This window comes from Crinia signifera, chromosome 8 (genome assembly GCF_055691185.1).
Source record: "Crinia signifera chromosome 8, ASM5569118v1, whole genome shotgun sequence".
NCBI classification, from domain to species: domain Eukaryota; kingdom Metazoa; phylum Chordata; class Amphibia; order Anura; family Myobatrachidae; genus Crinia; species Crinia signifera.
Window position 1 is genome coordinate 69,566,321 of NC_139224.1, and position 18,121 is coordinate 69,584,441.

The 18,121-nt window shown below is 44.5% G+C and overlaps 1 protein-coding gene across 3 annotated transcripts in view; it reads right to left on the reverse strand.

The window, feature by feature from the left end:
* SEPTIN3 (septin 3) overlaps positions 1–18,121 on the reverse strand; it is a 169,653-nt gene that overhangs the window by 51,795 nt on the left and 99,737 nt on the right. For all 3 annotated transcript variants that reach the window (XM_083156655.1, XM_083156654.1, XM_083156656.1), the window contains 2 exons: positions 17,819–17,956; positions 7,625–7,742 (listed from right to left, as the gene is read on the reverse strand). In XM_083156655.1, the coding sequence (XP_083012781.1) occupies positions 7,625–7,742; positions 17,819–17,956 (256 nt within the window). The remainder of the gene's footprint in view (positions 1–7,624; positions 7,743–17,818; positions 17,957–18,121) is intronic.

An 18,121-nucleotide genomic window follows, 5' to 3' on the forward strand; every position in this document is an offset into this window, starting at 1 on the left:
ATCTCAAAAAATGCATTCAATTCTGCAGAAAAAAACACAACATCAATTGATAAACATTTTTAATAACAATAATTTAAGTATCAACTGAGATGAACAATATCATCACCCTTCTCAAAGACCCAGCAAGAATAAATCTTACACAATTTGCAAGTCCTCATTTCCTTATGGAATATACATACTTCACAAGCCCACATTTCCCTATGGGATCCCCAGCATCAGCATACAGTACATCATAACCACATCTCCTAATCGGAGACGGGTTGAAAAAAACACATGACTTCTCAACATCAGCTATGATTGGTGCCCTTCTAGTTAAAATCCCTCAGAATGGAGCAATCGGGTTCACCTTGATAAAACTGTTACCCGTGAAACGCACATCGGCGTCACGGCAGTCCATGTCTTTGTCATAAAATATTTAAATGTATTGAATGTGAATTGTGCTGCATCCACAAATATAATAAGAGTGTTATTTTGCGGCCACGGCTAGGACCGCGAGTGTCACAGTGTACAAACCCGGCATCTAAATTGATATCTGCTGTAACACGCCGTCTAGTATTAAAACAGGCGAACGTATATACAACCAACAGATAATAGTAGAAGTGGCCGCGACTAGGACCGCAAGTGTCACAGTGTACAAACCCGGCATTTAAACTGATACTTGCCCGGCACCCGCAGTAACACGCCGTCTAGGATTAAAACAGATAAGCGCGCACACAGCATATAGATTAGAGCAGAAGCGGCTCCTGTCTATAGCTGATGCCTGCCAAACAGCTACTGTGATGTGCCGTCTATGACTAAGAAAGACGGACGCATACCCAGCAATAAAGATATGAATAGAATCGACTTTTATCTATAAGCCGTTGTTTGCCGGGCATACTCTGAAAAATTGTCACTTACTGTATGATCTAAATATTTGGCGGATACACTCTGTAAAGATGCCACTTATGATGTAAATGTAATTTCTCTGAAAACCCACATTAACCTGATTGCATACACATATGGTTTGAACCGACACACTGTGCAATTAATTGCTCATCCATATGTCATACAATAAATGATATCTCGACTAAAGATAAAGTGTGTTATATAGCACTTGAAATAGATGTGCCTGAGAATATATATAGAACACATCTATGTGGGATAATAGATGACATATCTAAAACTTAGATCCTACAGTGACCGACGCACAGAGCCAGATTAAGGTCTAAATGGGCCTGGAGCTGAAAATGATCAAGGGCCTCCAGTCAGTCATCGTTAGGTGAGCTCATTCACTCATTCGACTTCCAATATCACCTTTATGCTGATGATACTCAAATCTACCTTTCCTCTCCTGACCTCTCTCCTGATCTCCTCACTCGTATTTCTGACTGTCTCTCCGCTCTCTCTTCTTGGATGTCCTAGCGCTTTCTTAAACTAAACATGTCTAAAACTGAGCTGATCATCTCCGCGCCCTCCCACATAACATCACCTTCCACAATGTCACTTTCTATTGATGGAACAATGATCTCCTCTAGCCACCAAGTATGCTACCTTGGCATCAATCTTGATTCCTCTCTCCTTTAAACCACACATTCAGCATCTCTCACAGTCCTGGCATTTTTCCACCTCAAAAATATTTCCAGGATTAGACCCTATCTCACCCAGGATGCTACAAAGTCCATCATCCACTCACTAGTTATATCCACATTGGACTACTGTAATCTACTACTTTCTGGCCTCCCTGTAGAACACCTCTCTCCACTCCAATCTATCCTCAATGCTGCTGCCCGTCTCATCTTCCTCTCCAAATGTACTATGTCCACCTCTACTCTCTTAGCCCTGCACTGGCTCCCCTATCCCTTCATAATACAATTCAAGCTCCTTACGCTCACTTACAAAGCCATCACCCATTCTTCTCCCTCCTACATATCTGACCTTGTCTCTCTTTACACTCCCACCCGCCCACTCAGCTTCACAAATGCACGTTGCCTCTCCTGCAAACTGGTTACTTCCTCCCATTCCCGACTCCAGGACTTTGGCCATTGTGCACCGCATCTCTGGAATTCTCTACCTTTCCCTATTAGACTTGCCACCTCCTTACAAAACTTTAACGGGCACTCAAGACCCACTTCTTCCTTAAATCCAACTATCTCTTATCCTAACCCTATGTTTATGTTTACTTCTATCCCAGCTGTGTCACCCCAGTTTTTCTGCCCTGTACCTTTAGAATGTAAGCTCTAACAGGCAGGGCCCTCATGTGCTTTACTTAGAATATATCTCTGCCACTGTTATAATTGCGTCAGTGTCCACTGTTGCAACTGTCTTGATTATTTACCATGTACTTGTTCTCATTTGCATTTGTACTGTAAATCACAATCTTTCTTGTATTGTTCTTTGCTCATCTATGTATTGTCAGGCGCTGCAGAACCCTTGTGGCGCCATATAAATAAACAATAATAATAATAATAATAATAATAATAAAAAATAAAAAAAATACTGAAAGCCAAAACTTGGTAGACAACATTTCAGCGCCTTTTATGTGGTTACCTAAGTTTACCACACCATATACCCCTTATACAAATCATGCAACACAATAGTAACCCCCTTATACTGTACTTGCCTCTTACACATTATGCCACATAGAATGAGCCAAAATTCACACAGATTGAGCCAAAATTCATACTATGGCACACAGATTGAGTCAAAATTTACATTATGCCACACCGATTAAGGCAAAATTCACATTTTGCCACATGGATTGAGCCAAAATACACACTATACCAGGCATGTCCAAACTGTGGCTCTCCAGCTGTTGTGAAACTACACGTCCCAGCATGCCTTGACATAGTTTTAGCATTCCCTAATAGCAAAACTGTGACAATGCATGACTTGTAGTTTCACAACAGCTGGAGGGCCATAGTTTGGACATGCCTGCACTATACCAAACAGATTGAGCAATAATGCACAATATGCAACATAAATTGGTGCATTGCACGCCAAAGGCGCGCATTAAAAATTTACACCATAATACCCATTACATGTTAAGCCACACACCATAATCTCCATTACGTATTATGACAAACACCATAATGCCTATTAAAAATAGTGGGGCAGATGTATTAAGCTTTAACAAAAAGATAAATGCAAAGGTGACAAGGAGAGATAAATGCCCAGCCAATCACCTGCTAACTGCCATGTTACAGGCTGTGTTTGAAAAAAGTCAGTAAGGAGCTGATTGGCTGGACATTTATCTCTCCTTATCACCCTTGCATTTATCTCTTGTTAAGGCATGTTCATTGCCAGGGGTTCCATGCTCATTGCCAGGGGTTCCATGCTCATGGTAACTGGGGGACAGCCGCCGCTGGGCAGAAATGACAGCCATTGACAGCCGGGCAGAGAGCAGGGGGCTGCCTGGCTGTATTCAGAGCACTGTCCCGGCTATTTGAAATATTTCTACACCAGAAAATGCAGGGATTTACCCAGGAATAAGGTCCCAGGATCATGCAGGGACATTCCCGGACTGGCCCCTTTTGGTGTGAGGGGGGGAGAAAACCACCCCCACCCCCCCTTTAAACAACCAGCTATATCTTCAGAACAAACTGACCCATTTACATGTAGGCTTCGAATGATTTTGGTCCCGTGAAACTGGGCTGTTTGGTTCCAGAGAAATCTTCCTCAAACAACATGAACAGCCATGAAATTACATTTCAGAAATGAAAAAAAAAAATTGGTTTACCCGCAATAATATCTCTAAAACCAATGAACCCCTATGGACCAGGTATCAGATTGAAGGCCCAGCGATTTGGGTTCGACTGAGATCAACCTCAAGCTTCTGTGATGCCGGGGGCGGAACTGGCAGCCGATGGAACCGAGTGGAGGTCGGAATTAACGTGTCCCATGTTATCCTATGGGGAAAATGTTCCAGCTTTGCCTGGCTGTATCTCCGGTTCCCAGGGGGGGGGGGGGGGCTAGTGACGCGGGGCTGGGCTCGTTGAAAAGCCATTGCCCTCAGCTATTTGGAGAGTGGGCCTTGAGCTGTAGCTCCATAAGGCCCATTGTTAATCCGGCCCTGCCGACGCATAACGCAAAAGTGCTCTATCACTGTCTAAACTAAAGACTAGCTAAAAATAAGGAATTCACTCTATCATTCAAAACATGAAGTGGAGTATCTTTGCCAATCATTTAAGAATCGTTTGAGTAAGGAACACCATTTGTATATGTTAATAAGCACAATACTGAGTAATGAGCTTTCACCTGCAGTGATATAAAGCCGGTAAACTCAGAGAATATATTCTTGACTATGGGCCTAGAAGAATGAAATACTATATACCAAGCAATGAGCTATCACCTGGAGTGATATAAAACCGATAAGCTCAGAGAATACTTTCTTGGCTACAAGCCTGGAATAACAAAGCACTATAATAAGATCAGTGGAAACATTGTGCTTATTTGAAAACATCAACTGATACTGTGCTCCAAGTGGAAGTAATATTTAATCCACATACAAATAAAGTAACAGATTGAACAAATTGTAGCAATCTGTAGGGACACTGCACATATCGAAATACTGTATATAAAAAAAAAAAATTCTAGACCAATGATTGTGCAGTAATTTCCTGAAGATATAAGTCTAATTCCAAGACATAATATATAAAACTCCACAGAAATGATAAGTGAAAAGACAAAAGGACACCGCTGTTTTTATTTAACACATAATTATATGTTTATTTGTACACAATTTTTTCATATTACACAAATATGACAGTTTTTTAATAATTAATAATAAAGAGTTGTAATTTTAATACAAACATCTCTTCAAATTACCTCGGTGCCCCAACAAAAAATACACTCTTTTCTGTCCTTTCCATTTCGTACTATACAGTGTCTCTGGCTGTACCCCCTCCAAGATCTACACATCAGATTGTCTCAATTGGAGCCAAACTGGGTGCTCTAGCACCAGCCTGTGCAGATTTTTTTCCATTCCCCTTTTCCCCATGAGCAATATAGTTACATAGTTACATAGTAGGTAAGGCTGAAAAAAGACTTGCGTCCATCTAGTTCAACCTGTTATAGATATCCATTGCTGATTTGGTAGGTTCTGATATTTTACAGACAAATTATATTTCTTTTTTGTACCCATGGACGTTTTTCTCCAGTAAATGTTTGTCCAATTTTGCCTTGAACGCATTTAATGAGCCAGCCGTTACCACCTCTCTGGGAAGAGAGTTCCAGAGTTTGACTGTTCTGACAGTAAAGAAATTCTTTCTACTAGCTGAATGAAATCTTTTTTCTTCTAATCTATACTCATGCCCTCGTGTCATAGATTCCTTTCTAGTAGAAAAGAGGGTGTGTGACTGTTCCTTATATTGGCCCTTGATATACTTGTACATGTTGAGCATGTCCCCCCTTAAACGTCTCTTTTCTAATGTAAATAGTCCCAAATTGCTTAATCTCTCCCTGTAGTTTAAATTCTCCATTCCCCTAATAAGCTTTGTTGCTTGCCTTTGGACTTTTTCTAATTCTATGATGTCCTTTTTATAGTGTGGGGCCCAGAACTGCACTTCGTACTCGAGGTGAGGTCTTACCAATGCTTTATACAGTGGCATAATTACCCTTGAGTCCCTAGTTTCCATTCCCCTCTTAATACATGCCAGAATTTTGTTAGCCTTTTTTGTAGCTACATTACAATGGGCACTACATCCCAGTTTGCTGTCTATTTGGACTCCTAGATCCTTTTCAAGTATGGAATTACCCAGTTCCTCTCCGCTAAGGTTGTAACTTGCACACTGGTTGTGTCTCCCAAGGTGCATAACCTTACATTTATCTACATTAAACCTCATCTTCCATTTTTCTGCCCACTCATCTAGAATTGCAAGATCATTTTGAAGCATGGTGACATCTTCTGATGATTTGATGACTTTGCTAAGTTTTGTATCGTCCGCAAAGATGGATACATTGCTGAGTAACCCTATCCCAATATCGTTAATAAAAATGTTAAACAAAATGGGCCCCAAAACCGAACCCTGGGGCACTCCACTTAGTACCGGTATCATATCTGATACGGCACCATTCGCAACCACTCTTTGTTCTCTATTACATAGCCAATTCCCTACCCATCTGCAGATATTTTCACCCAATCCTAGGTTCTCCATTTTGTTAATCAATCTCTTGTGTGGGACAGTATCAAATGCTTTAGCAAAATCTAGGAAAATCACAATTTCCATTATCAAGGTTTTTGCTAACCTCTTCATAGAACCCTAGTAGATTAGTTTGGCATGAACGATTTTTCACGAACCCATGTTGGTTAGTACTGAGTAGACGGTGATGGTCTAAATATTCCTGGATACCATCCCTTAAAAATCCTTCAAATAGTTTACCCACAATTGATGTTAAACTAACGGGTCTGTAATTAGCGGGATCTTCCTTTTTTCCTGTTTTGAATATTGGCACTACCTCTGCTATTCTCCAATCTTTTGGTACTTTACCTGACGATAGTGACTTGCTAAAGATATAATGTAGGGGGGTAGCTAGTTCATCCCTTAATTCCATTAATACCCTCGGATGAATCCCATCTGGCCCTGGTGATTTATTTGTTTTGAGTTTGCTTATTTATTTCCTTCGGCGTGAAATCCACAATGAGATCTGGCTTATTTGTCCCGTTTTTGGTAAATGTTCGTTCCACAGTCAGCTCTCCCTTAGTAAATACTGATGAGAAGAACTCATTTAACAGTTTTGCTTTTCCCTTGTCCTCAGTAACACTTTTTCCACTAGTATCAGTTAGTGGGCCTATGTTTTCCTTAATTAAACGTTTACTATTTATGTATTTAAAAAACTTCTTTGGGTTGGTTTTGCTTTCAGTGGCTATGCACTCTTCATATAATATTTTAGCTGCTTTGATTACCCCTTTATAAGTTTTGTTTGATTCTTTGTATTTTGCGAGCGCCTCCTCATTCAAGTTATTTTTATAGAATTTAAAGGCTCTGGTTTTATTGTTGATAGCTGACCTTACTTCTTTGTCCAACCATGGTGGCTTTTTTTGTTGAATTTACATTTAGTTACTTTAGGAATGTATTCAATAGTTAGTGAATCAAGCACCTTTTTTAGAGTATCCCACATTTCCTCTGCATTTTTTCCCTCCATAACCGTTTCCCACCCAATTCCTGTTAGTGCTTCCCTGAATAATTCAAAGTTCGCTTTTCTGAAGTTTAGTATTTTTGCAGATCCTTTTTGATGTAATTTACTGAAGTTGATTTCCAGTGAAACCATATTGTGATCACTGTTCCCTAATTGTTGAATTACTTTTGTGTTTGAAACTAAGTCTGTGTTATTTGTTAAAACTAAGTCCAAGACTGCCTCATCATGAGTTGGAGTTTCTACCATTTGTGTAATAAACTAGTCTTTAAGTAAGCTTAAGAACCCATTGCTTCTTGCTGATTTACCTGTTTTGTTTTCCCAATCAATGTTGGGTAAATTAAAATCCCCCATAATTAATACCTGACCCTGATTTGATGCTTGTTTGATTTGGTTTAAAAGCTCTTGTATTATTTTCTGAATCAAATGCTTTAGCAAAATTATTAACTGTGCCAATGTGCTACATGTAAATTAAATAACAACAAGTTTTTGTTAATAGTGTATCACCACTTACCCTCTGTTTAAATTCTACCTTCTCTTCGATGGTCATCGTGTCTGCTTTTGCAATAACCGGTATAATATTCACAACCTTACTAAGGTGTATCATGAACTCCAAGTCCAACGGTCTTAAACTGAGCAAAGCAAAAATATAATTAGGATTTTTAAACCGGTACTAAATGTAAAAATAAACAAGTTGTTTTGAATGAAAGGAAATGGGTTATGTGCAATTCTATTAATGCATTTCTAGGGATTATTAATAATAAGCAGCCATGATTTGTATCTGGTTTTAGAGTATTAGTATTAGAACACAAGACATGCACTGAAACTGGATTGAGGTAGGTTCAGGGTGGAATTTGAAGAAAAAATACTTCACAGAAAGGGTATGGACAAGTGGGATAGCCTCCCATGAGAGGTGGAGGTGATAGAGGCTAAGACAGTAGAGCAATTAAAATATGCTTGAGATAGACATTAGGATATTCTTAGAAAGAAATAAGGATCAAATAGGGTTTGAGGTAACAGTATGGCTAAAAAATGGGCAGATTAGATGGGCTAAATGATTCTTATCTGCCATTAAAATATATGTTTCTATCCAGCTTTTTGAAGACCATGGATGGTCTGCAAATTGATGGACATCATCAATGATGCCATCATCAAAAAACATCTGTGGTGAACCATCAATGGCAACCACTGTCAGGTACTGTTTGGGATGCTGGCCAATAAAAATGACAGCAGGGCTTAGTGGGTTTGTGAGGGTGGGGTTAAACTCAGTGGCTGGAGAAAAAACTGAAAAAATATTTTCTCCTTCATCCACTAGGTGTCACTGGAGTTACACTGGGGAATAGAAGGCGACCACAGGGAGCATGGGCACTTTAAAAATAAATTAGTGTGACCAACTCCTCCCCTTCTACTTCCCCTCCCAGGCAGTCTTAGATCGTGCCCAAATGGGAGCAGGTCACATTTGGCTCATCTCTTGGGCTTTTTGTAATTAGGGCTTAAAGCAGCAAGTTTTGCCATTTGAGGACAGGCAGATAGTTGCTGCTACTACAGTATCTGCCTGCGACGTGGGAGCCTGCCGGAGGAGGCCGGCTGCAGCTTATATGGTTTCCGCCCGGCTCCCTGGCTGACAGAGACCACCGTCTCTGGAGATGCAACGGGTGCCGCTCACACGAAGCGTGCACCCGATCCTCCCCCAGCCCCACTGCCGACGGCAAGGCCGCAGCAATGTGAGTATTACCCTGCCTTCCTGTTAGAGGATGGTCAGCAGAGGGTTTTTTAAACCTGGCGCCATTATGGGTGACGGAGCTGCCGGGCGGGGGGTGGAGTCACCGCGGGGTGCTTCCCAGCAGGCCCTGGCATACCCCAGCGTTCCCTGCAAGTCACGGAGGCCATCTTGGACATTTGGCGCCGCTGAACAGGCTGCTGGAGGCTCCATTATTGCACTGCAGATCTCCTCCTAAGACTGCAGCTGGGCGATCCTTGTCCCCTGGTGACCGTCATGCTGAACGCTCTTCCCGGTCTGTGAGTTACAGTGGGGTTTAGAGCTAGGTGGAGACAGCTGTGACGGCTCTTTTACTTTTACTGTCTCTCCCTTCCAGTACATATTACTGCCTATCCTATACCTACTATCTGTGTCAGTGTGGTAGTGTGTGGTGATTACTGGGTGCTGTTACCATGGCAGGGGGTAGCTCCAAGAGGGTTGTGAGGGTACGAGTTCCTCAATCACTCAGACACCGAGCAGATGAAACCAAAATATGGTTTATTTTCCACAGCACGCACAAATAGACAATAAACAGTGGCAAAGGTAAATTGCAGAGTAGAAAGATATTCAGGTAGCAGGCCCAAACAGACAGTCCTTGTATAGTCACAGTCCCAGATCAGTTCCACAGGGCAAACTATCACTTAATCCCCACAGCAGTGATAGCATATAAGTCCACACGATACCTAGACAGAGCATAACCTCTTAGTCCAGGACAGTCCATCAATTCTCTCTCCTGGCTTGTGTGCCAGTCATTTTAAAAACTTCCAATTTCCCACGCTTCTCCATACCATCAGTGGGCTTGCACTCAATCCCTATTGGTGGATTCAAGTCAGGTTTATCCCCCCTCCCAGGTACTGCTGCTGCCCATCTGCTTCTGCCCCCTGCTGGGGTCGGTTCCAGAAAGTCTGGAAGTGGTCAAGATATGCATAGCAAGATACAATACAACACAAGATTACGTTATGGGCTGATCACCCCCTGTGGTGCCGGGTTCCACTAAGTCTGGTATTGACACAAAGGAGCTGAAGGTAGAGACACAATCATAGTCTGATTACATTATGTCCTGATTACCCCCTGTGAACATTTCCTGTTGGTAGCAGGGGAATTGGATCACCCCCTGTGAAGATTGTCCCTCAGCTAACACCCTCCTGTGATAGCAGGAACAAAAGTATGGTAATGGGACATAACCTTTTGGTGAATTATTTCCTGGGTATTTCCTGGCAGACCATATTAGGGCAAGAGCGATCTGATCTGGAAATACACACAGATTTGGGGGATAGAAACATCTATGGAGAATAAGAGGGTACCGACGGACTAAAATAGTACATTAATTACTACACCTAATAAAATATAGTAATTACAGATTTACAGTAAATCTGATAACCTCACAAGGGTTACTTGCAAGAACTGTAATGTTAGATTTACACCTTCTAAGGAGGGAGACTCTATATGTGATAAATGCACTGCTTCACCCCCAGCACCAGAGTCCCCCATGCAGACCCCTGTTTGGGCATCACAGCTTGCTGATGTCATGTCTCATTTAGCATCTGAGCTCTCAGCAGCTCAAAGAGATAGAGAGACTTCCAGAAACCAGCAGGCATCATTGGCTTCTGCTGTACAGGGCTTAACAAAAGCTCTGGCCCCAGCAGAGGGCGCTAGCGCTTCATCCTCTAGGCAAAATCCTCCTCCTTTACTCAGAAAGAGGTTATTACCACCCTCTGGAGATTCTGGGGAGTATGAGGATATGCCCTTCCAGATAATGATGATGATGACCCTGATGCTCAAGCGTTGTATACGCAGAAACCGGCCCCATCCACACAAGGCTTGGAGGACCTCATACAGATGGTTAAGATTGCCTGTAAGGTGACGAATGACACGGACATTCCGGTCTGCCCCTCTCTTTTTGGGAAGAGACAAAAACAGACACCCACCTTTCCTCCAGCTGAGGAATTTGATGAACATGTTTTGCAGGCTTGGGGTCACCCTGACAAAAAGTTCCAGGTGCCTCAGAGGTTTCTGTCTGCTTACCCTCTTTCACCGGAGGGCAGGAAGAGGATAGAGATTCCACCAGTGGTGGACTCGTCAGTCTCACGACTGTCTAAGAAGACAGTTCTCCCGGTTCCGGGTGCTACCACTCTAAAGGACACATCTGACCGTAAGTTGGAGGTAACCCTTAAGAATGTCTTTTCTGCGGCCGGAATTATTCAGCGTCCGGCCCAGGTTGGATCCTGGGTAAATAAGGCCATGGGGGTATGGGCATCTCAGATCCTAACAGAGGTTCATGAGGGCTCTGACCCTGCCTCCATTGTTCAGCTTGCTGAACAGATCCAAGAGGCATCCTTGTATCTAATAGAAGCCTCTTCTGACGTCTGCATGGTTGCAGCCAGAATTTCGGCCTTATCTATCTCAGCTCGCAGGGCTCTCTGGTTACGCCAATGACAGGCTGATGCAGAGTCCAAGCGAGCAATAAAAGCCCTGGCGTTCAATGGGGAGGTTCTTTTCGGGCCAGAGCTCGATAAGTGGATATCCCAAGCAACGGGAGGTATGTCTCACTTCCTTCCCTCAGTGCCTCTGCAACCATCCAGGAACCCAAGTCCATGAAGTCAGCTGCATGACTGTCCACGATCCCATCTGGGGGATCCCAGGGTTGGGGCCCGACTGCTGTCCTTCTGTCACATCTGGCTGCAATCTTGTCAGGACTCGTGGGTAAGGGATCTGGTAACCCAGGGTTACAAGGTCCATTTCCGGTTGCTCCCCCCAAACAGGTTCTTCAAGACCGGTCTCCAGGTCTCACAGGAAAAGGCGCAACTTTAGGCACAGAAGATCCTACTCCAGGGATACTACTCCAGTCTGGGATACTACTCCAGGGATACTACTCCAGTCTGTTCCTCGTACCGAAGCCGGACAGCTCGGTGCAGCCTATCCTAAATCTCAAGGATTTGAATCCGTTCTTACAAGAGGTCAAATTCAAGATGGAGTCCCTGCAGTCGGTGATACAGGGACTGGAACAGGGGGAGTTCCTGGTATCTCTGGATATCAGGGACGCATACCTGCACATCCCTATCTGGCCTCCTCACCAGGCCTTCCTCCGGTTCTCATTACAGGACCAACACTGGCAATTCCAGGCCCTGCCGTTCGGTCTCTCATCGGCCCCCAGGGTCTTCACCAAGGTGATGGCCATGATGATTGAAGTCCTCAGGGCTCAAGGGGTTACTATCATCCCCTACTTGGACGATCTTCTGCTGAAGAATCGTTCAAGGGAGACCCTGTTGTCCAACATACGGCTCACCCAGGAGACTCTCATCAATCATGGGTGGATTCTGAACTTTGCAAAGTCTCAGTTACAGCCGTCTCAACGCCTTCTTTTCTTGGGGATGATTCTGGACACCAAGCAGATGAAAGTTTTCCTGCCGCCCGACAAGATTCAGTCTCTGCAGGTCCTGGTTCGGTTGGTTCTACGACGTCAGCAAGTATCGGCACACCTCTGTACCAGACTCTTGGGAAAGATGGTGTCCTCTTTCGAGGTGGTACAGTACGTCCGTTTCCACTCGCGTCAATTCCAGTTGTCTCTCCTTCGTCAGTGGTCAGGGTCTCACCTACATCTTCAACAACGGGTTACCCTGTCCCCTCAAACCCGTCTGTCTCTGCTGTGGTGGCTCAACTCAGCAAACCTGCAAAAAGGCAGGAGGTTCGGCATATGGGAGTGGACTCTCCTCACCACAGACGCCAGCCTTCGGGGCTGGGGAGCGGTAACTCTGGATCACCAGTTCCAGGGTTTGTGGACGAGACAGGAGAGCCTACTCTCCATTAACGTACTGGAGCTCAGAGCAGTCTACTTTGCTCTCCTACAGGCAGGACATCTTCTGCGGGGCAGGGCCATCAGAGTCCAGTCCGACAACGCCACAGCCGTCGCCTACATAAACAAACAGGGAGGCACGCGGAGCCGGGCGGTGATGAAGGAAGTGAGCAGGATCATCCTCTGGACTCAGGACCATGCTCAGGCCCTGTCAGCAGTATTCATTCCCGGAGTAGACAATTGGGAGGCCAACTTTCTAAGTCGGCAGAATGCCCACCAGGGAGAATGGTGCCTCAACCCACAGGTGTTTCAGACCCTAGTACATCTTTGGGGCTGTCCTCAAGTGGATCTGATGGCGTCCCGCCACAATTTCCAGCTCCCAAGGTACTTTGCGCGGACTCGAGATCCTCAGGCCGCGGGGGTGGACGCGCTGGTCGCTCCTTGGCCGTTTCAGTTTGTTTACCTCTTTCCTCCCTTTCCGTTGATACCTCGGGTATTACAACGCATTCGCAGGGAGGGGGTAACAGTGCTTCTGATAGCACCAGATTGGCCCCGGCGCTCGTGATACACCAACCTGAGGGATCTTCTGATCGACGAGCCATGGCCTCTACCTCTTCAAGAGGGCCTCCTCAGTCAGGGTCCCTTCATCTTCCCAGATTTAGGATGTCTTTATTTGACGGTGTGGCTGCTGAGAGGTCCATCTTGAGACACGCAGGTATCCCTAGGGCGGTGATACCTACAATGATGAGGGCCAGGAAGGAAGTCACTTCCAAACACTACCACCGGATTTGGAGATCCTATGTGGCTTGGTGCGAAAGACGTAGAGTGTACTCTACTCTGTTCAAGAAGGCTCGACTTCTTCTGTTTTTACAGGAGGGTTTGAACTCCGGACTTAGGCTGAATACCCTAAAAGTTCAGGTTTCAGCTCTTTCCGTTTTTTTCCAAAAACGTCTGGCCCTCATCCCTGAAGTACAGACCTTCTTTCAGGGGGTGCTGAGGCTTCAGCCCTCAATTCGTCCACCTACGGCTTCCTGGGACCTGGATTTGGTTCTCCGATATTTACAATCATCGGTATTTGAGCCGTTAGAAGAGGTGAATCTTCGTTATCTGACTTGGAAGGTAGTTCTTCTGCTGGCTCTGGCCTCGGCCAGACGGGTTTCGGAATTGGGAGCGCTTTCTTGTCATTCCCAGTTCCTTCAGTTTCATCCGGACAGAGCAGAGCTCCGTACCAGTCTTTCTTTTCTTCCAAAGGTGGTCTCAGCGTTCCACGTGAACCAACCCATCGTGGTTCCAGCATTCTCAGAGGCTTTGGATGTTGTGAGGGCCCTGCTTATTTATGTCTCTCACACGGCCTCTTTTCGCAAGACAGATGTCTTGTTTGTTACCTACGACCTGGTACGTTGTGGGTGGCCAGCTTCGAAGCAGACGCTTGTCCATCTGACAATTCGTCAGGCATACATTGCTGGGTCTCAGACGCCTCCTTCTACCATAGGGGCGCACTCCACCAGATCGGTGGGTCCTTCATGGGCGGCTGCCCGTGGGGTATCCCTTCAACAGCTCTGTCGAGCTGCTACATGGTCAGGTCGTCAGACCTTTGTGCGATTTTATAGGTTTGATACCTTTGCGGCACCAGCTTCTCAGTTTGGCCGCTCTGTTTTAAGGGGATCTCAGCGCTCACCCGGGTTGCAAGCTCTTGGACGTCCCCAGTGTAACTCCAGTGACACCTAGTGGATGAAGGAGAAATAGGGATTTTGTACTTACTGTAAATTCTTTTCTCCGAGTCCACAGGTGTCACTGGACGCCCGCCTCAGCGCTGTTCTCCACCTTTGTATGTTCAGAATTAGGTTCCTCTGGAGTTTTCCCTTGTCAGGGTTATATAATACGGTTATTAGACACCTGTTTCATCTTGTTTGACTCTGTGTGAGATGTTATTTCACTAATTTCTTCTTTTTCTACTATACGTATTGAATGATGTTATGTTGTGATGAACCTCCTCTTCGGAAGTGTGTTATATCTTCCTGCTCCCTTTCTGGCACGATCTTTATGACTGCCTGGGAGCAGGGGCGGATCCAGGATAAAATGACAGGGGGGGAACCATGATAAAAAAGGGTTTGGGTGGCGGAGGGGCGGTGTTAGTGGTGCCAGTGTACATGCTAAGAGCGCAGCAGGAGAGGGTGGGAATGGAATTAAAAATAGGCCCTGGCATTTAAAGTACGCAGACCTACCATGGCTACAAAAGTGAAGGATGTAGTTGTGCGCGCGCTCCAGAAAAGGGTGTGTGGCCACTCAACAGGGGGCGGGTCAACACCATATACAACTTCTACACATTATGCAACAAAATACTAGACCCCATTACACTGTCCCCTTACACACGATGCCAAATGGAATGAGCCAAAATTGACATAATGCCACATGGATTGAGCCAAAATTCAAATAATGAAACATGGATTGTATCAAAATTCACATAATGCCACATGGATTGAGCCAAAATTTACATAATAACACACAAGGATTGAGCCAAAATTCACATAATGCCACACGGATTGAGCCAAATGCATAAAATGCCATACTGATTGAGCCAAAATTCACATAATGCCACACGGATTGAGCCAAAATTCACATAATGCCACACGGATTGAGCCAAAATTCACATAATGCCACACGGATTGAGCCAAAATTCACATAATGCCACACGGATTGGGAAAAAATTCACATAATGCCACACGGATTGAGCCAAAATTCCCATAATGCCACATGGATTGAGACAAAATTCACATAATGCCACATGGATTGAGCCAGACTTCACATAATACCACACAGATTAAGCCAAAATTCACAATACACTTCATAAACAGGGACATTGTCCACCAAAGGCGCGCATTAAACATTTACACCATAATGTCCATTACACGTTGTTACACGCCATTATGTCCATTATGTGTTATGCCAAACACCATAATGCCTATTAAAAATTATGCTACATAAGTGCTGCTTCTCTACATGCTCATTGCCAAGGGTTCCATGCTCATTGCCAGAGGTTCCATGCTCGTTGCCATGTGGGATTACATGCTCATTACCAAGGGGGAATACATGCTCGTGGTAAATGGGGGACAGCCGCCGCCAGGCAGAAGTGATAGCCACTGACAGTGTCAGAGCCTGGCTGTATTCAGAGCACTGCAGGTCCCAGCTATTTGAAATAATACCTTTCACACCAGAAAATGCATTCCCAGGTAGGCCCCTTTTACACCAGCCTAGTCCCTGCATTTTCTGATGTGAGGGGGAGAGAAAACCACCCCTCCCCCCTTTAACCAGTTATCTAATTTAACGGCTATATCTTCGGAACCAACTGACCCATTTACATGAGACAAGTATTATATTGAAGAACTTTTGAGTGGGCTTTGAATGATTTTGGTCCAGTGAAACTGGAACGTTTGGTTCCAGAGTAATCTGCCCTCAAAAACATGAACAGCCATGAAATTACATTTCAAAAATAAAGAAATCGGTTTTCACGCAATATCTCTGGAACCGATTAACCGATTTGGACCAGCCTGGTAACAAGCTTCTGTGATGCCAGGGTGGGAACTGGCAGCCGTCGGAACCGGGTGGGGGTTGGAATTGACGGGTCCCATATTATCCTATGGGGAAAAAACGTTACAGGTTTGCCAGGCGATATCTCCGGTTCCCGGGGGGCTATAGACATGGGGCTGGGCTCGTTGGAAAGCCCTGGTCCTCAGCTACAAAATGACCCCCCCTGAATCCGCCACTGCCTGGGAGGTGAAGTAGAAGGGGAGGAGGTGGTCAAACTAATTTATTTTTAAAGTGCCCATGCTCTCTGTGGTCGCCTTTTATTCCCCAGTGTAACTCCAGTGACACCTGTGGACTCGGAGAAAAGGATTTACGGTAAGTACAAAATCCCTGTTTTTTTTCCACGCAGCCATCAATGGTTCTCTGCCATCCATGTAAAATTATCATCCATCATTAGCTAGAAGTAGCTATCAATGTTTGATAACTATCCTAATTACAGCTTCATTGTTCATTCCTACAGAGGGTGCATGTTCTAGTTCATGTTCTAGTTTTCCGTTCTTCACCATTTTATAATGGACATCTAATCAAAGTCAATAAATCCAACAGTGCCACTACCTCGCTTTAAGCTGTCCTTTTCTGAGCTGTGATCAATGAGAAACACAACATACTTGCACACCAGTTCTCACCAACCTAGCCCAGTGGTTGCAGTTCTATACCCACAACAAAAACAGAACCTGACAAAAGTATGGTTACGCTGTATAATATAATAAGTATTACAGCTTAAAAAAATTAAAAAGAAAAATGAATCACATATACAGTAGTATTTCATTGTTACACTGGGGCAGATGTATTAAGCTTTAACAAAAGATACATGCAAGGGTGATAAAAAGAGATAAACATCCAGCTAATCAGCTCCTTACTGACTTTTTTCAAACACATCTGTGACAGTTAGGATGTGAATGGCTGGACCTTTATCTCTCTTTATCACCCTTGCATTTATCTCGTTAAGGCTTAATACATCGGCCCCACTGTTACTTAAATCAGTGGCGTAGCGCCAAATTTTGCGCCCCCCCCGCCGCAAAATTTTGACGCCCCCCCCAGCCATCCGTCTGTCCGTCTCCGCCCCCCTCTATCATCTCTGTCTTACCTGTCCGTGTTCCTGGCCGGGAGTAGGGACTGCAGATCTACTTTGCACTCCTAGCCTCCTCCGGGCTCCGAGTCCTTATGACAAAATGTCCCTGAAAAAATGGCCGTCCCCTTACAGCAGACCGTTTTGAAGGATGCTAGAGGAGGCCGCTGTTGCCTCCTCTAGCATCCTAAATACTGTCTGCTGTAAGGGGGCGGCCATTTTTTGAGAGACAATTTGTCATAAGGAGCTAGGAATAGCGCCGGGACACAGACAAAGTAGGTCCCGACTCCCGACGACGAACGCATAGCTCCTGCGGACCCCGGCGCCCACATCACTCAGCGCCTCCCTGCCACCGTGGGGTTTGCCGCACGGTGGCTATGCCACTGACTTAAATGTTGCCATTAAAACTTTACAAGCTATATTGCCTTATTATACCAACTATAGAAAAGCCTATACTATGCCCCCAGGAGGAAGTCATGAGACACAATTGCAGTGTACATACGAGTGTCCTGTTGGAGATATGAAGTAAAGACAGCAGTGCACTCGAGTGTCTGGGATGCGTTTCTTCCTGGCTATATTCACCTCTTCCTTCAAGAACTTTTCATACTGTTCATTAATATATTTCTCAATAGGCTCCCAACTGTAAATTGAGAGAGGAAAAATAACACAATAAGATATATATATATATATATATATACTGTATATATAGATATATAGATATATTGAGAGAGAGAGAGAGAGAGAGAGAGAGAGAGAGAGAGAATTGAAGAGGCGTTCATCAGTTTGAAAGCATAAACAAAGACCA